This window comes from Curcuma longa, chromosome 1 (genome assembly GCF_044706935.1).
Source record: "Curcuma longa cultivar G26 ecotype Majalengka, Jawa Barat chromosome 1, ITB_CL_G26_1.1, whole genome shotgun sequence".
NCBI lineage: Eukaryota > Viridiplantae > Streptophyta > Magnoliopsida > Zingiberales > Zingiberaceae > Curcuma > Curcuma longa.
In genome coordinates, this window is record NC_133861.1 from 26,762,251 (window position 1) to 26,787,424 (window position 25,174).

Below are 25,174 nucleotides of genomic sequence, written 5' to 3' on the forward strand. Positions count from 1 at the left end.
GGTAAAGCACAAGGTGACTATGAGGCACCAGCAAATCGAAGGCAAAGCATGGCAGGTGATGCAGTGGAGCACCGAGGTTTGCGTGCAGCATGAGAGAGAGAGAGAGAGAGAGAGAGAGAGAGAGAGAGAGAGAGAGAGAGAGGTAGGAGATTCTGCCCAACGAAGGTGCTCATGTGAGATCAGGAAAAAACAGGGAGAGGTAAGGTTTTTAATAATCACAAAGCTAACTGACCCAATCCAAAAACATAAACGATTCAACCTTCAACACAGATTCAACTATAAATCAATTAAAACAAGCCTGATTCAATCCCAATCTGAACCCAAAGTGAAATAAAATCAATCAACATTAGATCCAGCTAGTATAACTGTAATAAAAAAAAGCTCAAATGGAACCAAAATACCACTAGAACATCAGTCAATCAATTTGGTTCAGTAGTAAAACCCCTAAACAAAAGTGGATATATAACATGTTTTGTCAATTTGACAATCATAAGTTCATGGTCTCGGGCTTTCAAACTAAAGCCTAAGGGTAGAGTTTTCCTATTTGACATTGTGCTCCTCCTCATGCAAAAGGCATTTGAACACCATGGCATTAACTTCGATAAGACTTGTTGTCTATGCCAAAATCAAGTTCCATACTCAGAACACTTGCTTTTTCATTTTATGGGCATTTTCTATGGAGCAACACTATGAACAGAAAAATGCCATCCTCATGTATTTGGAGCAGGTGCTTAACATTGAAATATGAAAAATCTCCCTAAAAAACTAAAAGAAGCAAAAACGAATTACATTTAAGATAATCATGGCTCGTTTTGCAAGACTAATAGATGCAATTTACAAAATGACTTATTACATTTAATCTGAATTACTGAATGGTAGTAATCTTTATCATCCATCATTAAGCTGTATTTGTCCTAATTATTTGAGGTGGGGGTTATATTGATCCTATCTCTCCATTGTGTTATATAGAATGCTATACAAATTCAAATCAATTTCTATTACATTAATAAAAATATTCTTTGGTCTCCACCCTTTACATCTATTCCATGGATTAAACACTACTGGTAAGGTTTATCACTTTCTATAATTTTGCTGAACTCTCTCTCAATCTACAGATGAATATCTCCTGTACTATTCCTTCATTTTTCTGCAACTTTTGAAAGTAAATATATACAACTCCATCAACAAAGATGTGCATCCCCTAGCAGTCCTTTACATCAAAAGAAAATATGCTTTTCAGTGGTAGAGTTAAGAAAGTTAAACATGATATGATTGCACTTAACATAGTGAAGTATGTTATCGATGACCCTGCCAACAAACAAGTCAATGTGAAACTTTTCAATGATCCAATTTTTAACTCAATGAAAGAATGCCTAAAAGCATTAATGTGGTTAAAACATGTACATATCATATAGCCTAATTGTGATGGTGTCGATGCAAACTCAGGTGTGAGTTCTTCGGCAAATAAGTTCGAAAGTACATCCTGAATCTAGCCGCCGGAATTGAACTCACTTTGCTTGTCAGCTCATCTAAAGCATTCTTCCTTTCAGATTCCCTTGGGACTGAACTCAGTTTCTGAACTGAAATGTCTTCCAGGAATCCTTGCTAGCTTAAAGTGCCCAAGAAAGAAGAGGGAAGGGCAAGGTGAGGTTGTCACTCACACAAGGTGGGCTACATGTGGTCTTGTGGCTTCAGCCAAGTATATTCTTTCTCCTTAAAACTTTAAAATTGATGTCTACACAACAGATTGACATTGGTCTACCATCTATTTCACGAAAAAAAGGTTCTGAGTCAATGTGTAATTCTATCCATATTAGGCATAAAGTAGAAAGCAGAATCAAAATCAAAATCAAAATTCAAAGGAGACAGAGACAAGGAGAGAGGAGATGTGACCACATAAGAAAGAATCCTTGCTAGCTTAAAGTGCCCAAGAAAGAAGAGGGAAGGGCAAGGTGAGCTTGTCACTCACACAGTGAGCTACATGTGGTCTTGTGGCTTCAGCCAAGTATATTCTTTCACCTTAAAACTTTAAAATTGATGTCTACACAACAGATTGACATTGGTATACCATCTATCTCACGAAAAAAGGTTCTGAGTCAATGTGGAATTCTATCCATATTAGGCATAAAGTAGAAAACAGAATCAAAATCAAAATCAAAATTCAAAGGAGCCAGAGACAAGGAGAGAGGAGATGTGACCCTAAGTTCTTTCACCTATACTCAGGTGAATTGCATACTGTTAGAATTATCTAATCAAACATTTCACAGGGGAAAAAGGTAGGCTATACCATAAATGTTTTCAGTTAAGAAATGAGTAGGAAAACAACAATCAAATAACCTGGATCAAGTGGGAAGAAAAGGCCAAATGGTTTCAAATATTCATTCAGTTCAATCCATCCAACCCCTGGCTCAACGACTACATCCATGTCCTCAACATTCAGCGATTTAATTTTCTGTGGTATACATTGTCAAATGGTCACACAGAGTAAAGAACAGTACAAAATTTCAATTTATTTCAACAAATTAAAAGGAAGTGAAATCGGATGGAGGTTATATTTAAGTTGTTATCTGTCTTCTATATAACAAGTTAAGGATTGTGAAAACATAACTAGACATCCCTATTCAATCAATGCAAAAGGAAGCCTGAGAAAACACATACCCACAACAAGAAGCAAGAAGAGAAAAAACCAACCAAATTGAGTAAAAACATACACAACAAGAAGCGACAAGGGAAAAAACCAACAAAATTAAATAAAAATTGTAAAGCACTAACATAGAGATTACAAACTCAATCTAGATTGGTAAAGAAGAAAGTGAACAAACTGATAAACTTGACTAAAAAACACAAAATCACACATTCTGTAAGAGAAAGACAGTTAAACAAATCAACATGAAGATCTACTAGAGCTTATACAAATAGCAACTATTGAGCTAGAATATGTTCAAGGTCCAGAAATTTCATTCGGAATGAATCTTCAGTCTCAAAAGTTAATAAAAAATATAGTTCAGCACTCAATCTAAAGAAGATGCTATTGTTTGGCTGTAATATGATTGGGTCAGCTAGGAAGATGTTAGATAGTTATTTTCACAAAAAGTGAAATTGCTTTGTGCAATACATTTGTGCATACTACTATTCATGATCTACTCAAATCTTTCTGGATGAAACTTAGAAAAGAAAGATCATGATAAACTCTCACCTAATTATTCCGGTCTTTTGATTCTTATCAATAGAATAGTCACTATTCCTAAAATATTGAAGAGAAGCTGATCAATTAGGTTACATAATAATTTAACTAGTTTAACATTCTTCCTCCAGAATCCAGATATCAAATAATGAGAGAGTCAAACAGAACCCGGATTTTTTGTGTAAAAAAAAAATCACAGTGGAAGGTATTGATTGTACTAATAATATGTGAAGCATAATTGAACCTTTAGATTTTATGAATAACTAGTTAAAATTTAATAAAGAACAGAAAGAATGCACTTTGTAGGAGCAGAGAAGGGCAGACACACCTACATGATCACCAAACAACATTTGAACTGCACAAATCAAGTTCTAAATTTATAAAAATCAAGGATGGAGAGGATTATAGAGTTATTCGAGAATTTCAATTACTAACATATATGGTAACTCTAAAAAATTGGTGAAGATAGGAAGGAACATAATATAGAGAGCAAGAAGACGGAAGACTCTTGCCCCTTCAAATAAGAGGGAAAACACTTGTATGTATATTTCCCTTCAATTTTATTAGGTGTAACACTTATGAAAAGCACAATAAATCACGAAATCAATTCTATCAAGTTTGTAATCAAAATATAATCAATTATAATTTCTGAAAACTATCAATTCAACTTCCAAGTCCAAGTTCCTCAAATGATCGTACCCAAGTTGAAACGAGATCAAATCAAGCCCTGTCTAACACCAAAGTTCAGCAAATCAATTCAACTCCAGGTTTAAACTTAAATGGGTTCGGACGTGCACGCAACAAGGACGAGGGGTAAAAGGAGAAATGGGTACGTGATTTTATCATTTCCAAACCTAGGTTCATGATTTGGGTATTCCAAAACTTTAACAACGTGATTCAGTAAATTGTCGTAGATACTAACTTAAACATTGAAAGTAATAACACGTTGAGCAAGAAATGTTCATCCTTATATTCTAATATGGAATACTCTCCTGAAGATAAGGTGTGGTGAAGGTACTGCATTATTGAAAAGAATGTCCATGGACATAGAATTTTCTTGATGGAGGATGTTATCGCTTGTATCGTTTCTAAGTTGAGGAATAACCCAAATATATGAGAGAACAAGATTATTTGTAGTTTGTATCATCCGATAGAGTGCTGAAAGAATTTCCATTGGACTCCTAAACCCCTAGAAATCTAGCTTTAAAGGATGGTAATAGGGAAAAATCCAATTGTGAAGACTCATAAAAAAAGGGCAATAAAAGACAAGAAAATGGGAAAAAATCATCTACAAAGAGAGGTAAAAGAAATGCAACTATGAAGGCTGGTGAAAGAAAAAAAATTGATAATGAAGTCCAAGATAAAAAAGAAAAATCCAGCTATAACTAGGAAGGTTGGTAATGAAAAAAAATCAACAATGATGGCTAAAAATGGCAATAAAAGTCGAACAAACAGGAAAAATTCATCTACAAAAGACAGTAAAAGGAATGCAGCTTTTGAGGCTGATAAAAGAAAAAAAATGATAATGAAGGTCGAGAAAAATCCAGCTATATATATGAAGGTCGGTAAAAGAAATATGAAAAAAATAGGCATTGAAGGATGAGCAAGATAGACTATGAATGATGAAGGCTAGAGAAAAGAATTCAGCTATGAAGGTTGGTAAAAGGAATATAGAATTAATGATGATGGTATAGCAAAATAGTGAAAATGGCAATAGATGCACAGAGGATGCAAAGAGAAGGAGAATAAAAAAGAAAGTGAATTACAAGATTGTTGGTTTAGGATTGATTGAAGGTGTTGTAAGGAAAAAGGAAAACCAATATAATACAAGAAGAGAAAAAAGAACAAAGTCTATAATTGGCAAGAAAAAATAAAAGACATTTTAAAAGATGAAAGTGGCGGGGAGAGAAAGAATATAAAGATAAACACAAATAATATGGAAAGAAAAAAAGAATGAGTTAAAGAAAAAAACAAAAATTAAAAAAAAAACTAAAAGGGATCAACATAAAGAACATAACAAAGCATAAAAAAGGTAAATAACCCAATATAGGTTCACAGTCAATAACATCTTCACCATCGAGAGTAACAATTAGTCGAAGAACACCATGCATTGATGGGTGGTGAGGACCCATATTAACGATCATGAAATCTTTTTTTTTAGCCGGTACAGTCATACCTTTTCTTCCTTAATTCATTATTTCACGAATTCCTCAAAAAGTAGATTCGTCCAAATGTAAAATCTAATAATTACTAATTCAAAAATCCAAACAATGAAATTAACAATTTTTTGGTTCTCGAATATTCAATTCATCAATTGCAGAAACCTAATGCTGGTGAGCTTTTTGAAGCGGGCACTGAGAGAGACAACACAATTACAGGAGATGCTAGTTGTGCAACAGACAAGTGACTCTAAGGCATAGTAAATGTGGTTCTTGCAAAGGCACTGGCAGCCAAGATCTAGGGTTTAGGGAAAAATTTATATTTTAGGCTTTAGGGAAAAAGAATTTAACTCTGATACAATTTTAGAAATTGAAAATTGTATCAACTGGAATCTTGTTTAATGCATGGGATATGCTAACCCCTTTTTACGCTAAAAACTCTATCAGCCTCAAGACTTTTCTAAACAAACTTATCTAAAAAACTAAAAAGATTCTTATCAATACTAGCTACAATATCATATCCATAATTTATGAAATATTTTTAGCCTATATATGATTATGAAATATGTTTTCTCACATCTAATGATGATTCCAACAAGCATCAATAGCTCGCATACTTCAAGGAGAATTTAGGCATTCCTGCATTGATGTTGTATAATTTAAGGTGGCATTTCAACTATCGAAGTAATTCAACACTAAAATTATGATTACCTATAAAGATATGATAATATTCTATATATCAAAAAAAATTAAAAGTAAATAATTTGACTATTCACCTACTGTAGAATTTTTTTTTTCTTCTAAGACAAGCAACAAGAAAGAAGATATATAGATTTGGATCTCAGAAATTTAATGTGGAACTTACTTTTCTGAGACATGGGAATCAAGTCTAATCCTCAATTTCAAGTAGTTCCACCATACAAGCAAAAAAGCCATAGGGTATGTAGATTTTGAATGTCAATAACATAAACTTACTTTCATAAGTGACATGTCAATGCATACACCTCCATGAGGGGCTAAAGTCTGGCCCTCAACTGAAGTAGCTCCGCCATATGGTACAATAGGAACCTAATTCATTGAAAAACACTCATTGATCTCCTAACCTAAGATTTGATATCATCAAGTAAAGAGTCAATCAGTATAAAGTGAAATAACAGCTAGAAGTGTACTGTACCTTATACTTATTGCATGCCACAACAATTTTATGTACATCATCCTGTGACCTGTATTATTAAACAAGAAATAGCCTGTTGTCAAATCAAAATCGGAAGAAATATGTGATATATGCATGTATGCATACTCTATGACAGCCTTGAAAACAAAGCACAAATTCTGGTTCATTCTTTAGGAAAGCTACCTCAACGAAAATCCTTCCTCTCAAAGATTTCAAGCTCCATTCTAAGATCACTATCTAGCTGATTCCTAGTTTGCATTTACCTATTTTGGTTCTGCATCCAAGGCAAACTGAGGATCATGACCAAAAGAACGCCAACATTAGAGTTATTCTGAGTAATCTATGGATGTATTTGCCCAACTTGACATTGTCTAATCTTTTAGAATGCTTTACAAATTCTAAAGCCAATCTTGGTGCTCAGGACTCCCAACTTGAACATAGTAGAAAGAATCAATATATTAGTAAAGAGATAGTTTTCATGACTAACACTAATCTCCAAGCTGTTATATAGTTTCTGAGATGGCATATTATTTATTGATTTCTTTCAATTACAAATGTTTGATTATATTAGATATAGAAAGTGGAGACAACAACCATAAGAATCCTATTTACACATAAAAGCCATTGAAAAAATATCTTATACCATGGTTTAAAATCTCAGGCTGATAATCGGAGTTTCAGTCTATGATCAGAACGATACGGTTTCAGTACCCTATCATACCATATCGATATAGTTTTGGTATTTTTTAAATATAAAATATATTAATTAAAAATAAAATATTTAACATATAATAAAATATATAAAAAATAATTTTAAAAAAAAAGAAAAAATATAGAGATAAATAAATAATTTATTATATATTTTTATAATTAAAATAAATAAAATATATATAGTTAATTAGATAATTTTATTAGGATTTAATTAAGCTTCTTTAGATTATCCTTATCATAGTTAGAAGTTGATTAAGATAACCAATTTAAATTTTAATTAAAACTCTTGGCCCGCTCACGCGATCGCTCTGCGACCGGGGGAATCACACGATTCCTCCACGGTATTTTTTTTAAATATAAAATATAATAAAATAAAATATTTTTAATAATAATAATAATATTTTTTAAAAAAAGAAAAAATATACAAAGATAAATAAATAAATAATTTATTATATATTTTTAGAATTAAAATATATAATTAATTAGATAATTTTATTAGGGTTTAATTAAGCCTCTAGGAGTTGATTGTGATAATAAACCTGAGTTTTTAATTAACAAATCCGCCTACAACCCAACGTGACCCCTCCGGCGTGGTTGCAAGGGTTGCACAACCACTCCCAATGTGGCTGCTATGTCGACCCATCCGGCACTGCCGCTGGGTCAGACAACCCATCCAGTGCACAGCTGCTGGGGGTCCCACGAGCCCTCTAGCACGGTCGCGTACGCGACCCCTCACACGGACACGACGGAGGGGTTGCGTGAGCCTTCTGTGGCAACCAAGATTGTCGCGGAACGCCTCCGCGGCTACTGCTTGGCCTTGTGCCAATCATGCTGATGCCAAAGCAAAATGTTTTGTCGTTTCAACCTACTCGGCACGATATTTTAATCCATGATTATACCTCATATGAAGATTACGAATAAGGATGTAAGTTTATCATTTAAATATTTATTTAACATATGGGTTTATTTGTGTACATTATAGATTGTTTCCAATTGTTGAAAATATCATGAACTTTCCAATAGATATAGGTTCATCCCTTACATAGGAGGGAAATGCATGTACCCATAATTCCTCAACTTGTTCTACTTTTTTATGGATTAAGGGCATGGATTATCATTATTCAATTAATACTGACATGGTATATTTATCATTGGAAAAACTAGATAAGAATGAGAAAATTATTTCAGAAAATACACACATTTTCTCTCAAATACACTTATCCATTGAGTAGCCTAGCACTAGAAAATGTAATTCTTGTTGATTTATCAAATCATATCAATCTAAGCTTTTGTAGAGGTAGCAGGGTCATGATTTTAAAACTTCTATTAACTTCCATCCAAGACTAAAAAAACCCTGTTTACAAATAGTTTTATGTACCAATGAGGGTGGGGCCCATTCATCAGTTTTACCAATTGGATGGACCAAAAATCTATTTCAAGTGGCTCAGCTCAACCAAACTAAATTAGCATCCTGGTTTAACTTCTTGATATGGACTATGTAACTACTTAAGCCCAGTCATTCAAAATTTCGTTAACAATTTGTTATGATCCCAGAAAGCATGTAAAAAATTACTTGTAAGTTGCATTTCAGCATGTGTAATAACTGATATAGAAATAAATTTTAAAAAAAAAAAAAAGATGATGACTGCTATGGAAGTGATATGGATGTTATGCTGATACCCTTTTCAATAAAAGATATCCAGATCCCTACCTTGGAAAGACGATCACATCAGGTACATTCACAGCTCTGTGGTAGCTATTCTGCGGTGTGCCGTGAAAACAACGCTCTTCGTAGTCGACAGTCATGTTGTCCTATAAGATGTCCACCCAAAGGAAACTCGATAAACCAAAAGAAAGCTCTTCGAACAACAAAAAAGAAGAATCACAGGAACCCAACCTGAAGAACATCTTTCAGCTCTCTGATGAACTCATCAATAACCTCGGTACGAGATCCCTTGACCACTCGGTCCGAACTATCACCTCTCGTGACGCTGGATCGAGATCAACCCCACAGATCAGATCACTCCAAACAGGTGAAAAAGTAGGCAAATCAATAAACAGGGGGTAAACCAAGATTCGAGGCCGGGGTCACATAGGCAAGGAGCAGAAACGCGGCTGAGGTCGAAGGCGAGGGCGGATCCGGCAGAAGCAGCAACGGCGAGGGGGAGAAGGACGCGGGACCAGGCGACGCTGCGGTCCCTTGCGGCATCCGATCGGAGAGCGCGGCCGTCGAAAGAAGGGCGAGCGCGGCGGAGGAAGCGAAAGAGGAAGGTTCTGGAAGAGGCGACAAAAAGAGCTGAGGAGAGGAGCCCCATAAAAACGAAGTGCGCGATGAAGAGAGCGGTTCCCAGCAGCCGACCGTTAGCTTACAGAGTTCGCCGTGGACACAGTAAACAAGAATAGTGGATGGCAGGGCCCACTTCGATTTAAGTGGAAGAAATAAAATAAAGAACGTAAATAATATTAAATAAAAAATATAAATAATAATGACAGAAAATCAAAAACACTACTAATAACGTGGATATGTGCATTACCCTTTTTTGACTCTTTTAAAAATTATCAAAATAATACCGCACATAATTAACTTATAATTTGGCAACTCACTGAAACATACAAGGATGTTTTATATATTAAATCATAAGAAATGTTATTTTAATAATTTTAAAATGTTTCTTGCCACTTTATGTTTATTTATGAGATGGAAATTTATTTATAAAAATAATATTAAAAATAACATAAATAATATTAAATATCATCCTTTGGTCTATTCTAATTATAGCCGTCAATTTGGATTAGTCCCGCCGGATTGGCTTGCCCCACTAAGTAATTTAGATAGATTGGATTGAAATTTTATCCACCTATTTTAAGATGGGTTCAGATGGGTTAGTCCACCTAGGCCTGCGATCCGCGTGGATTGACTCGCCTAGGTCCGTGATCAACGTGGATTGTCCCGTGGATTGAGAAAATTTATTTATTTATTTTATATTTTAAAATTAAAGTAGAAAACTCAATGAATTAGTGGATTTGATCCATTTAAATTCCAATTCAAACTTAAAAATTATAAATCAAACTTAAAAATTTCAATTTAATCAATTTAAATTATAATTAATTTTTAATATTTTTTTATTTTTTAACAAGTCCGCGGATTGACCCACCTAATCCGCGGTCCGTCTTGAATTGGATTGGGTTGAAAATTTTGCAATCCGCCCAATTAGTAGATTTGCCGTCCCCGCCCCACCATATGATAGGCCCACTATAAGTTAGCCCGCCCCGCCATGAATTGCTCGTTTGACGGCTCTAATTCTAATCTGTCCCAGTAAACTAAATTCAAGTCACTTGGTAAGCAGATCAACTGTTTTAACGTCACAATTACTGTTAAGCCACTTAACATCGAAGGCATCTACAACTGCAATAAAATGGACGTAAAAAAATAGATCCAATACCTTAACGATCCCTCTAAAGTCGGCTCCATGAATATAAAAAAAGATTCATTCATGTATACAAGCATTAAGTGCATGATAAAATCGATCCTAAATCATCACATTTTGAAATCGACTCCTAATCATTACACCAACAATACTATACGTCCACTATCTATGTTACACCCTGGGAGCTCGAGCTGGATGTAAATCTCTTAAAATTACTGCAACTAAACACAGTAGCATCAAATTACACCGAGTATATTGGCGTCAAATGGAACATTACCAAGCAACGAGCGAAATCCATGGCAAAACTGTGCAGATAAACCTGCAGACTGCAGGCTAGTCGATAGATTAACATCTCAGCTACTGTTGTTTCTCTGGACTTTGAATCAAAGCGATACACAGCATTTGCAAGCTGGATTGGCTTGTAGCATCAACCAACTCTGAATCGTAGATGCCTTCTCAAATATCGCTTGCCATAGATGCGTTTGTATATGAAATGTTTGCTTCCCCATTTCCACCATACTGGACCAATTGGATGTGCCCGCCTTTTAATCTGATCTCCTAACAACAGCAGAGGAAAGATTCATCCAAAATAAGGCACCACTCGGTATGGACTTGTAATTGCTATAGATCTTCTGGTGTCAAACATGAATAGTTGTTATCAGTACCAATATAAGCTAGATTAGCATTTTTAAGATGTCCAAATTAGTAAAACATGAAAGATTAAACCATTGAGTTCGGATTAACTACCAATGAGCTCAGGATAACTCATCAGGCAATTAGAAATTGCGGTTTGTTAAAAAAACATAAGATATGCCAATAAAAGTTACAAACTGTCTAAAGGTTCATACAACTAAACTTACAGTTACCATTTTTAGGATATCAGATGCCAGAAGTAGGGCTTAACTGTCCATATATCTTGCTTCTTTCTAGAATGTTGGACAAGTGACTCAGAATTAGCACCTTTGTATAAGCTCTTTTATTATTTCACATTTCGCTCAGCTGGTACCGTCCCTCACTTTGTTCATTTGATCATGCTTTCTTCACTCACTACTTTGGATTGTTTCCCCCAAACCTTCGTGCTCGGGGACAAGTTAAACCATCCATTCTTCGATAGTTTGCTAGGTTAAAATGATTTATTCCGACGTAATCGCTAAACTATCACCAAAGTGATCGAGTCATTTTACCCACCATCATTATTAGATTGTGTTAACCCCAATAATTTGGGGTAGCTAACATGGATTGTGTCCTATTGAATTCTATAATAACTAGCAATATTCATTTTTTTTCAATAATACTTCTGATGTTAATTGAAGTGTTGTTTGGTCTCCCTCCTACCGCTTATACCATCATCTTTAATTAATTCAATTTATCTAATTATCATCTTCCACTAATTTCAATCATTTTATCACCTATCAGTAAGGGTGGCAATTCATATATGCCTACTAATCATGTCATATATAGATCATGGTATATCAATTGAAGAAACCTAAAACTAATTTCTATACATTTAAAAAAAACTTTTAGAAGGCGTAAGATTGAGTAATTAGTTTTATGAGATGAAAAGTTATTAGTATTTTGAAATAAATTTCTATTGTAAAAGTTATTTGGGTCATGTCATGTCACTTTCAGGTTGTTTCTGTCAATGGTGGTTCGGATCGAGCAGTACCATATTATTATTTCAAATATTGCTAAACCCTACCAATTAGTTTCTTTTCCCTAACAAAATCAAATCCTAGCATTATTCTCTACAATATAACCATTTTGTATGTGTTGTTTACAATGCAAGAGATTGACTGATATCGCATGGCATGTGAGAGACGCAAGACTCAAGAACTTTTTCATTTTAACCACACATTTTTATCCTATCAATCATCATTGATATCAATATGTTGAATAATAGATCCAAAATATCTAAAATTGTTTACTAAGGGCATATGATGATCACACAAGACCGCATAAGAGTTCATTCCAACGATTCACTTTTTCTCCTAATAATGACATTTTTCATCCTTGTTGGACAATAATTTAAGAGACCTGAATTCTTCATCATGAATTCCTCTTAAAATGTATAATCTATTCAAACCATAACCAAAGTATGACATAGAAATACTAAACTGTTCTTCTGCAAAAGATGAAATCCGCCACCCCAGCAGCCCCACGCGGTTGGCCCCACGACTATCTGTGAAGAGGTAAATAGCTGCAGTTGGCCACGATGGAAGAGAGTATTGTCTCGGCTTTGCTGACACCCTCGCCCTCTTCTGCAATTCTGCTCCGTCGTAACCAACTCAGCTATGTCCCGGGAGCCGCTGGAGTAACATAGAAATACTAAACTGTAATTTAATCAAGAATAAAAGTTCAACATATTACTCACTGATAGCAGCAGCAACCATATTCCATTGTGATTGAAGCATCATAAAGGTTGGTTTCAAGATTGGCCAATACTTCATCTGAACTTGCATTACTTGCAGAATAGTTTGTAGGCCTGCTTTTGATGGCACATTGTTATTCAACTGAGGACTAGGATTTTCACCAAGTAACACCTGTGAAATAAGTGTAAAACATTTTTGTTATGCTCAGCAATCATGATTAATCAAACATTGAGCCTCTAATGCGAGAGGTGTTGAATCTTTAATTAAATAACCATGTATTCTTTTTTGAATGAAAAATAGAAAAAATAAATAAAGAACTTCACCATGATAACACAATGTATCTCCAAATGAAGGCAAACACACTTTTTTCATGTTTGCATAAAGAATCCTGTTCATCAATAAATAGATCTGCAAGGCTAGTTTACAAAACAATAACAATTTAGAAACCTCTGATCCTTGGAAATAATTATTTTTGGTATAAAACTTACAGTTCAAGTTCTAAGTAACAAATGAGAAACAATTTTTTCATTATTAATGAACCAATTGCACTGGACTGAGCTTTTTGAGAAGATTCAATTAGACTGTTGATGAACCTCTTTTGTGTGGGTGGATGGAGGACTAAATGGCATCAACACTTGTTTATTTAATAAGTTTACAAACAAAAGTAAATAATAGCATCAAAGGCTTGGAACTGCAGTTGGTTATTTTTTTTCCTTTTGATTTTAGTATACCACACCATTAGATTGGTATGATATCCAATTGCACCAACCATACGAACAAAACCAAGAGAATACAGATGATACTAGCATGCATTAGATAAATCTTTAAAAAGGATGCAGTTTATTATAAACAATGATACAAGGCAAAATTCCAATTTCAAGCACCTATCTTTTGTTTATTCCCGTGAATTCACATATCCACTCACTAGATTTCCAAAAGGCATCCCTACCAATATGAAGCCCCTGTTTACCCTTGTCAAATTTTGCAACTAAGACCTGATATGGACTCCTTTGAGTACCAGAAATGCAGATCCGCTTCAATTTCGTGTTTTGAACAATGTAAGGCCACTACTTGTCAAATTTTGTAATCAAGCAAATTTGCCAAGAGTGTTTGCTTTCAATTTAATGTTTTGTACACTATTAGGTCATCAAATAATTTTGGCTCAAAACTATTTGATAGCCTTCTACTTGTCAAATTTTTGAACCAAGACCTGATGCGGGCTCCTAAGTGTGTCATTGGGGCAAAAAAGGTGAAGCCGTCACCTTAGCAGCCCCTCCAGGACAGCCCCACACACTCTGAAAGGGGGTAAATCAGGGAAGGCTATGCCCTAGCGCAGTGGCCCTTTGCATGGGCTCCTAAGTGTGTCATGATTCCATATAAGGTGGTTGTAAAATTTGACAAGTAAATGGTCATCCGGCAGTTTTGAGCAGCAAATCTTGGAACCAAGACTTGTCATGGACTCCTAGGAGTGCTAGGAGTCTATATTAGGTCTTTGTTTCAAAATTTGACAAGTAAATGACCACAAAATAGTTTTGAGCAAAAACTACTGGATGACTTTCTATTGTTCAAAATATATAGTTAAAACAGTGATATCAGATGGTTAGGGATGCCTTTTGAGAACTTGAAAGTGGAGTTCGTGGAATGGAAATAAGAAAGAGGTGCATGACATGAGAATTTTGCCAAAATAGAATGCTAGAAGAGCTTATTAAAAGTGACAAAGATACCTTGACCACTGCAGTAGCTGACGAAGATATAGAACGAAGATTGTACCTGCAAACAGGAAAAGAAATAAATTTACAGTAAACATGTAAAACTTTAATATGTGGAGGTACTGACCCTCCTCAAGGATGACCAGCAACTTCCCTTGGGAGACGCTACTAAGCATGTGTGTCATCTGAGCATATCCAGCAGGTGTGACCTATTACAAGTGTGTCAGCTGTTACCTTTATAGTGCAAGTTCATTCCATTTTCAATAAAGGCATACACAGAATAACTACACAGTGAACCATAATCCTTGACCTTTTGGAAAACATTAAAAATTTGCACAATCAAATGAAATTCCGCACAAAGTAGTGATTTTCAATACACCATTTAGTAATAATAACAAATTAACAATTAAAGGCTGACACTAAGATGTTTCGTTTACGTACAAACAGATTAAAGAAAAAAGGTACTTGCAATGCAAATATTATTCAAAAAAAATTTAACTTCATTTTGCTCTTTAAAAGAATGAATTGGCCTCATATGACTTAACTTCAGCTCAAATTGTTTTGCCTTTCCAAACCTCAAAAGTTAAAATATAAGTTCCAATATAGCAACAAACAAAAAAATCCAATTGGGTGTAAGATTGCATGTAAACAGGTATTTAAATAAAGCAAAGAAGTAAATTTCAATTGGTGCCCAATAATTAACAAACATACTCTCAAAATGCCAGAGTGATTCACTATTATCAACATATAACATGAAATCGTCATGTAAAATAAAATTATAGACAATTTGTCATTACATCACAACAACCAAGAGGATCACCACGTGCTGCATCAAAGCCTGCTGAAACAATTGTGATTTCGGGGTCAAATTGAAGAGCTGAAAATAAGCATGAACAATGTGTCATAGAGGAAGCCAAAAAAAAAGTGTTCAAGTAAACAATTGATACAGATAAATAAAAAGCACATGATCTGCAAATGAAACAAGTTGCAGCTTAGCTTTGGGGGTCCAAAAATGAGAATGCAAATGCATGTGAACTTAATTGTGCCAAAATGTAGAACGTTGCAGGCATATTGTTTCCTTCTCGATTCCCAATCTAAGTAGGTAAAAGGAAGAAATATTACTTTTATGTAACTCCATATGCTAAACTAAGATTGTTTGATTGAGAACTAATAGATACTCTCACACAAGGTTGTAACAATTAGAAAGTTTGAGAAGTTCAACAAACAAATGAAGATTGTAAATCAAGGGTAAGATGTGTGCCATCAATCCCACATGATCATTGAGGATAAACTCAGTTAAATTAAAATAACAAAGTAGGAGTTGTCTTTTCTTATCATACAGATTGCGAACTTGAAAGTAAGACTAATGGTCTTCTCTGGAACACTAGGATACTGTATTGCTCTATATTCATCAATCACCAACAAGCAAGGTAATAGAATCAATCAAAACAATGAAACAAAGTATTACTACCAACACTATCTATTTCTTTTAGCTTTCTGATTCAAACATTTGGTCTGCATTAGTTAAAAACCTCAGCAACTGCAGATTGAAATCCCAGGACAATGATGCAGGGAAATTCCTTTAGTTTTAATATAGAACAAATTCACCTCAAGCTCAAAAAAATAATACATTGAAATTATTATTCATTACTGGGTGGCTCATGCTTATAATTGTATGCTACAAATTAATGATGGTAACTCCACATCAAGAGCCTGTTATTACACAAAGACTAAGACCTTGAATTGAAACCACGTATCCAAAAGAAAGCTAAAACCTTGAAGTTCTCATCCATATGCTCATACAAGCTATCAACAAATAACGAGAAAGTAAGAAAATGACCTATTGGAATGACAACGTGCTGAAAAGCAAAAATGTAATCCTTATCTCCCACACCTCCACAATTCCAAGGAATGTTTACAGAAAATCCCTCGCCATCCATATGGCCAACCTGCAGGTTTGAGCAAATAGTAATTCAAACACAAGCTATCTAATTGAATTACTTATCATGCCAATTTAGAAGCAAAACTAAACACAACAACACTAGCAGAAGGGAGGAATTGGCAGCAGCATCAGGGACAAGGGAGGGGATAGACAGAGTAGGGGTGGGAGCAGAATTGGAGAACATCAACAAAGGCTTGCAAATTGCATGAGACAGAGAAATGATTTCTTTGTGCTAGAACTGATTGCAAAGAAGCACTGGAGAAGATCATCGGTGCTACCAGACCCCACCATTTCGAAATCAAGCATTGAAACTGTTAAGCAATGGCTGATCCAGGATTGGGAGATGGTCTGCAACTATTTCCCTTAAGAAGGCAATGTGGAAGCAGACTGACTTGCTAGGGAGGCAGTAAGAGTGGGATGTAGTCTCCATGTTCGAGGTAGCAGGAGTTTAATCACAGGCGTCCTATTTGTGAGGTTCTTGATCAGTTATGTTCATGTATTTGATGTTATATTAACAAATTTTGAGCCAACTCTTTGATCAAACAAAAGAAAAATTATTTATCTCCACATAATTGCAATTTGCAAAATGTAAGGACTTTTTCTATTAGAATTTGATGGATGAAGTACCTCATCAACAGCTCCGGTTCCAGGATAGAACCTTCCATTTTCATGCCTATGCAATGATATATACAGAACCTGAATATCAAACAGAAGTTACTAGCTGTCAACCAAAATGCCAGATAGCCAATTGAGTAAATAATAGACAAGGCAAAAAATGGCATCACAACTGGTTATGCAATGTAGCAAAAATGTTAATCATGGTTTGAAATCTCATATCGTGCCAAACAGCATGATTGAAATAAAATCGTTTCGATAAATTACCGAAACATTAGACTACTTGGTACAGGAAATGTCTCCTATGTCACTACGTCAATCATATCAATGTTAATGAGTATCATATCATGCCACTTGACACCTCTTGGCATGCTACAATATGGATCAAGATAACTTAATGTCAAAACTGTTTCATTCAAATGGGACATAAAGTCCGAACTTAAATATATAATTATCTTCTCTTCTTTTTCTTCTTCATCTATTTTATCCTCCACTGACACCATATACATAAAAAACGTCAGCATGATACTGAAATGGTATCATTCAGTCAAAGGCTGAAACTTCGGCACGGCTTGACATTTTGAACCTTGAATTTAATACATCAGACCATGTATGATATGTTATAAGTAAACAAGTTACTACATTCATTTTGTTCCATCTATCTCCTTGCATGAGCATGGTTCCACAACTCAGCAACCAACTTCAATTCAAATTCTTCATACAGCCATAAATAGAAAAAGATAGTCTATATTATATTATCTGCCTACTCAGTGATGAAACAGAGAAGCATAGTATGAAGGTAAGCCAGTTTATAGTTTAAGTTTTTTTATGTGAATGAACTTGCTTGGAAAGGTGAGTTTGAGTAAAGAAATAAGGCCTCTCTCTGGCCTTTGATATAGAGAGCTTTCTGTTCTCCCTCCCACCCATGTTAGACTACAAATTATATTCAAGGAAGCTAACAGATATATGAAACCATTTACAAATCTTATTCTACATTAACATGTTAAAACTGGAGGAAGTTGATTCAAAACACACGGAGGGTAAAAAGACTAGTTAAAGTAAAATTACAAGATTTACCATATAGGGATATACGAGGGAGGGACCCCAACTCTGTAGCCAACCTAAAATAATAAGGCCTAATATGGCTTGTTGATGTCACATAAGTTAAAATTGGATGTATTTTTCAAGCACTAAAGGTGGAGTTAAAATTACTCATAATACAGCTCACCGATTTGTTGCCCTCAAATATCTCTTGTGTGCCATTTCCATGATGCACATCCTGCAACCACAATATGAAGAGAACTCTTAAACTGAAGGAAGAAGTATACACTCTTCCAGCTGAAATGTCATGAAAAAAAACTGAATTATCCAACTAAGAAATTGACAAGCAAAGACTCCATCGAAAAGAAAAAATGGATACCCAATCAACAATCAAGATTTTCTTAGCACCCACTTTGAGCAGCTAATGATGCAACTGCAGCATTATTATGGAGGCAAAAGCCCATTGCTTGTGCAACACCTGCATGATGCCCAGGTGGTCTAACCTGTAGAAGCACAGTTTGAACAAATAAATGACAAAAATGGATAGCAGACCTGCTCATAAAATTAAACACCATCAATATTCTTCTTGAAAGTATCCAGGTCATTACAGAAAAATAATCAAATAGTGCAAATTACAAAGCAGAGAGACTGAACCACGTACCAGAGCAAAACCATTCTTTGCACTACCAGACAATATTGTGCAAGCAAGATCTGCACATAATCCTGCTGCAAGCCTAGCAGCAGATGCTGAATGCTCGTTGGCATAAGTGTCAGCAGTAAAGTAACTGTCAGTTCAAACCAAGGGGAAATTGTCATATTTTTCGAACAAAAACCAGAAGTTACGTTAATATTAAGAATAGTTCATCACTGTAACATTCCACATTTATCATTTCCCTGATCATTACTAAAATGATTTCAAGAAACTATCTAACTGAATGGTTCATTCCAGTAGGTTGAGTTTAAGTGCTATAACTAGGTTTAAATTGTTTCATTAGAGACTAAATCAGTACTAAAGAATGAAAGATCAACTAGACAGAATGAAAGATCAACTAGATCTGATTGCAGTTGATTTAACTGATAAAGAAATATAGCAAATGGAAATGTTCAAATACAAAATTTCAAAAAAGTGATGCTACAAAGAGGAGAAATTTGACCATAAGGATTTAGAGCTATAAGTATGCTACATAAATAAAGCAATCTTATCCCGCAAGTGAATGCAAATAGTGCAAGCACCTTGCAAGCACATGGCTTGTGTGTTGAACTGCTTCAATGTGATCCAAAGTGTGAACCTACAAGTTATCAGCAAACATATGAATATGAATAAGGATTGTTAAGAACAAATTAAAAAAAGAAGAAAATATCACTTTTAAGGATTGAATTAAAGTAGTACATACTTAACCTAGAAAATGCAGTGTAAAACTTGAACATGGTCTGAGTACAATGCCCTCTGATTAACCAAGAATAAGTTTTTTGGATGTCTTAAGCCTCAACAAGAACTTGGGATAAATGAGAGACACTACGCCATATTATCACAAAAATAATTTCCAATGAAACCGTGATTACTAGCAGGTAAACGCCCATAAAAGTTATAGCTCATCATCACCAAATTAATTAATTACCCGTAAAAGCTCTTCTTTTGTTATTTCTCTAGCTGGTATTGCATAGCATTTTCCTGGGAAAATTCCTGAATTTATATAGAAGTTACAGTTCAGGCCAAGAAGTGAAAAAAAAGGCGTAATGGATTAAGATTAACCTAAACAAAAATCTATTCAGCAGGGAAAAGAGAAGCAAGAGCTATAAAGAATTCCTCTATGAATATTAAAATCACCTGCAGCAGCCAAGCTAGATGCAATTGCTTTAAGACGATCAGGTCTTTCAGGGTGGGGGTGTGACTTCATCTCAACCTAGTATAGCAGCACAAATAACAAACGGACGAAAGAAAGGTAACATAGACAAAAATAAATAAATAAATAAATAAACTAACTTAAAAAACTGAAGGTGCCCCCAAGACGTAAAGAAAAATCTAAGACTATTGAATATCAAAGAAACAACATCTACAAAAAATGTGTGCTTGCAAGTAAGTAGGTAAAGCTCTGCTAATATGAATATTAGTTAAAATGATATGGCCAACTTCAAAGGTGATCAACAAATTAAAAAACCAGGCAAGTTAATTAATTAGAGCAGGTGTTAGCAACAAAGGGAAAAAACTTCCATTAATGTAATTAAAAGAGATGTAAATGACACAGGTATTACTAGAAATAGCTTTATGGAGTTGAATGATAGGAAAAGGTCTATGAAACCGATTCCTATTATTTAGGATACATGTGTAGTTGGGCGCAGACATCACAGAAAGATTGTGTTGCTTTAATTTCCAATAAGAAAAAATAATAATAATACTTCATTTATATGCTTGAGGACAAGCACATTTTTCAAAAGGGAAGTAATGTTATGCGCTTCAGATGAGAGCCTGAATTGGTTGGGTTCCACATCATCAAAGTGGAGGAGTAACATGATATGACATATGTCAATCTCACAAAAAGTATCCACGCCTAAGAAATATCAACAAATTCCATGGAGTAGGTGACCATAACTCAATGAAATATGTCCACATTTGACAACCCAATTATTGATTGTGTACATCTGGGTATTGGACCAGGAATTGATATAGCTATCATGAAAAAAAAATAGGGTGTTTGCCCACACTAATGTGAGTTAATAGATGCCCTAGCAAAAAGTCAAAGATAAAGTAAAAAAAATGAAGCATAAAAAGAAAATGCCAAGTACAGATAGCAGAAGTACAAACCTCTGTATGGAGCAACATTCTCTCATCAAACCCAATAACCGTTCTTGATTTTGAGCACAAATCTGCAGGAATATTGCAGCCATATAAGGAATATTCTATAAAATGCTAGAAAGCTTACTGTAAGTTACTTGGAACAGGACCTTAGGTTGTCTCAACATATCTATAATGCAACAACAGTTGTACTTGCACATAGGAAGAAAAAGCATAGTTTAAAATTTCATTCCGTACTAGGCAAAACGAGCGAAATCTACTGTTCTGCCCAAGACCACCGGCACCGCAGAGGGGACCTCTGCCGGTAGCAACGGAGACATCCACGGGTCGCGATGGGGATGCGCGCACCATGACCTCTGCAGGTCGTGTCCCAGCGAGGACACAGAGGCCGCCGCAACCTCTGCTAGTCGCTACAAGGCCACCGCGAAGATTGTGGTGAGGCCGCCGCAACGCTCACACAACCTCCACTGGCATCGACAGAGACGCACACTGGAACACCGACGTGTGGAGTGCAGGCAGAAAACTTAGGAAAATTAAGTTAATAAGAAAACTTATGTTAATAATTCAATCAACTCTTAGATATAAATTATATAATGTAAATAGACTTAACCAAACCCTAATAAAACTACCAATTAACTTAACATACATACATACATACATACATACATATATATATATATATATATATAATTATTTTAATTCTAAAAAAATATAATAAAATTTTTATTTAGTTATTTATTTATCATATGAGGCATTGCAATCCCATGTTTTTTTATTTTTAAAAAAATTTATTTTTTATTATTTTTAATATTTAGATTAAATTTTTTCTTTTTAATTAATATATTTTTATATTTAAAAATTTCTGAACTCATATCAGCACAACACGATATGGTATCGAAATCATATCATTCTAGTCTTAAATCGAAACTCCGATATGGGTCAAGATTTTAAACCATGGAAGAAAGCATTAAATAGTTTTGTACAAAAGAAAATAGAAATAAATGTCATTAAAATCATCATCATCATCAAGCTGTGTTTATCCCATAAATTTGGGGTTTGGATTTTATGATTCATAGACATAGACAGACTACTAGACAATAAGATACTAAAATATTGTAGCATAAGATTATAAGATTGATCAATCCATAAACAACCATGGAAGCTTAACAGGTTTACTTTTGTCAGCAAGCTAGCGCCCATTTATCCTACACCTCTCAAGCTAGCACCCATTTATCCAAACTCATTCCCATGGTCATCGTTTCACAAGATAGTTGAAAGTGACAGTGCAAATATCCCATGCATTCGCATCAATAATTTGATGAATTTCTTCACCCACTTATCCAAACTCATTTTCTTGGTTGTAGTTTAACAAGATAGCTGAGTGACAGTTGAAATATCCCATGCTTTGGCATCAGTAATTTGATGAATTTCTTCACTTTGATATTTAGAGCACAGGACAAAAATCATATCATGTAAGCATAGGTGAAGATCATCTCAATGCTTTGTTTATTAAACAACCCATACCAGCTGGTTGTTCAACGCCCAAGGACCATTTTATCATTCAGGTTAATATATGTAGCATTGCTGATGGTTTCAAGAACATTTATAAAAAAAAAATCCAAGTATTAGAGATATACACAATGCAAATGAAAACTGCAATAGCATATGGTAATTTAAAACTCAGATGGAAAAAGCTGAGAGTTGCATTAAACCTAGACAACCAGAATTGAATTTGCCTAAACGTGTGGACATTAATCTTCATCCTATTTTCGTTATTGTCTTGCATAGAGCTCAGTAGAAGGATACCATTCATACAGTCAACCCCAAATAGTTAGAACAATCACAACTAAACTTGATGATGATGATAACAACGGCAACAAATCATCTAACAGAAAGCAATAATATAATAGCATATATAAAGATCTGTAAAGAAAGCTGCCATGATAATTCCCGTCTTAATCAATTATGAAGACACTGCTTATTGATTCATTTCTAACCATGTAGAATCAAATTAAAAGGACCAGAGGCAATGGTTCCCTTATAATTCTTCAGCCTATTTACTAAGAGATGATATTCCCTTTTTCGTTTCTTCTTTAATCATAATATGTGGTTACATGTAAGAGCAAAAGTAGATATTTAATCTACACTTTTTCCTGTCAACTTGCACAATTTCCAAGGATCAAAATATTTAAAGCTATCATTTTAATTTTTAGATAACAGCTTTTTGGTTACATTAGAAGACAAATCCACTCGTGTTCTCATTTTTGAATCTGAGAAGGGACTATAGAACACTAACTAGAAAACAATATAGACTGTTAAAATCAACTGGAGGTGTTAAAAAAAATTTTAAAAACTACATGGACTGTAATAACATGTAACATCAATTAGATCTTTGTTATAAATTTAGTCTCACAGCATCTCCTCAATTGTTACTTAATGAAGCAACCAATGAAATGATCTTGGTGCCTTTATTTTAGCATATTTACACCGAACTAAAACAAACTGGATTTATTTTGCACTACAAAGCACTGTCATGCACCACGAAAGAGGACTAAAAAACTAATAAATGTATTCTTCATTGCAAGACATGCAATTCCAAAGATTCATATATATATATATAAAAAAAAAAAGCAGCAACATGTTAGTTCCTTGGCAGGCTCCTGGAATAAAGCCGTTAGTAAAGTGCAACTAACAAAAATTGACCATCCAATAGCATTAGATCGTTCCAAATGTGTGTGTCCAAATCAAGAAGGATGACAATAACCAATGCAAAGCATGACTACTGAATGATTCATGAACATTTTAGATTCGATAGTAAATTATATAGGAGTCTATAATAAGTAGAATAGAAGATACCTTGGTGGATATGACTTCCATCAGAGTTAATGGCCAGCTTAACTTCCAGCAGTATTGAAGATTCAGAAGGACCAAACCTAAGGAACTCACATTCTCTATCCTCGCCGCACACCTTGAAAGAAGTAGCATATGACATAAAAAGTACATCAAAACTAATTTGGAAAAAAATATAAAAGAACAAGAATCATTTTATGGGGGTTCAGAATATTAAATGAAGCCAAAATTTTGAACACCAGTGAACAAGAAACAAAGTAAAAGTAAGCACACCTCACAATGGCAAACATCATCAAAGTTTGGCATTGTGCAATTAGTGCAAAACCATTTTTTGATGATAAAAGGACTGACAGGCTCCCAATCGCTATCATCCTCATCATCGTACTCATCTTGCAAGTACAATTCTTGCAGTGGGCTGTCCCTTTCATGTTTCATACGCTGCTGCAGGTGTTCAGAACAATATGCATTGCAATCCGCATGTTCGTCATTCACACAAGTTTTTCCAGAAGTATTGGTGACAATTCTCACCTTAGATATTGGTCTATCCACTGGGATTTCTGAGGGAAGATCTAATTGATTGGGCATAGCACTTAATGGACCAAGATTTTGATCACTCCCTTTATGCAAGCATCCACTCAAATTTGTAGAGCCATTACCGCTCAGAGAGTGGAATTTGCCATGGGACTCATATGAGCAACTTTGACATTCTCTTAAATGAATTTCATTAACTTTATTTTCACCACAAATCTTTTTCCCTTTTAAACTTGTACAAAGTGTCTCAGAGGCCATCAAAATGCGAAAAAGCTCTCCCTCAATTGCAAGTATAATTGCAGTTAGAAAAGCATTCTGGAAGGAAAGAATATAGAAAATATGTTAAATAATGGGAAAAGGAGGAAAGAGATAAAAGCAACAACATTCATGTTAGTCCCAACTAATTGAGGATAACTAGATCAATCTCGTTTCTCCATTGATCTTGATGCAAGACTATATCACTAAAGTATCTAGATCCTTCAAATCACTTTTGAAATGGGAAAGGATAGCTTGAACAAAATAGAAGACTAAATTTTGATGCACTGTAAAAATCAGACAGCAATATGAATGTTAGAAATATTTATTTGGTAATAGATAATTAGATATTCATCATTTTCCCAGTCAATTATTTCATATGAAATGCCAAGCATATGGAAATCATCTGAGT

At 34.6% G+C, this 25,174-nt stretch overlaps 2 protein-coding genes across 2 annotated transcripts in view; both read right to left on the bottom strand.

Annotated features, from left to right (window-relative positions):
• The window catches only part of LOC141827074 (D-lactate dehydrogenase [cytochrome], mitochondrial-like), an 81,371-nt gene extending 71,828 nt beyond the window's left edge, over nucleotides 1–9,543 (bottom strand). Inside the window, exons 1-7 of the mRNA XM_074714353.1 lie at nucleotides 9,299–9,543; nucleotides 9,126–9,219; nucleotides 8,940–9,040; nucleotides 6,518–6,566; nucleotides 6,319–6,411; nucleotides 2,609–2,617; nucleotides 2,338–2,452 (exon numbers count right to left, since the gene is read on the bottom strand). Of these exons, the coding sequence (XP_074570454.1) occupies nucleotides 2,338–2,452; nucleotides 2,609–2,617; nucleotides 6,319–6,411; nucleotides 6,518–6,566; nucleotides 8,940–9,040; nucleotides 9,126–9,219; nucleotides 9,299–9,543 (706 nt within the window). The remainder of the gene's footprint in view (nucleotides 1–2,337; nucleotides 2,453–2,608; nucleotides 2,618–6,318; nucleotides 6,412–6,517; nucleotides 6,567–8,939; nucleotides 9,041–9,125; nucleotides 9,220–9,298) is intronic.
• A 1,326-nt stretch (nucleotides 9,544–10,869) lies between these two features.
• LOC141835182 (histone deacetylase 15-like) lies at nucleotides 10,870–24,816 on the bottom strand. Its single transcript, XM_074722615.1, is given in 18 exon segments — nucleotides 10,870–11,214; nucleotides 13,028–13,196; nucleotides 14,750–14,795; nucleotides 14,858–14,943; nucleotides 15,532–15,611; nucleotides 16,575–16,683; nucleotides 17,304–17,372; nucleotides 18,520–18,570; nucleotides 18,712–18,742; nucleotides 18,744–18,835; nucleotides 18,994–19,117; nucleotides 19,566–19,621; nucleotides 19,952–20,016; nucleotides 20,161–20,236; nucleotides 21,136–21,197; nucleotides 23,983–24,094; nucleotides 24,250–24,417; nucleotides 24,505–24,816. Coding segments are annotated over 18 exon segments (1,788 nt in total). The 5' UTR covers nucleotides 24,766–24,816; the 3' UTR covers nucleotides 10,870–11,083.
• Between the last annotated feature and the right edge of the window lie 358 nt (nucleotides 24,817–25,174).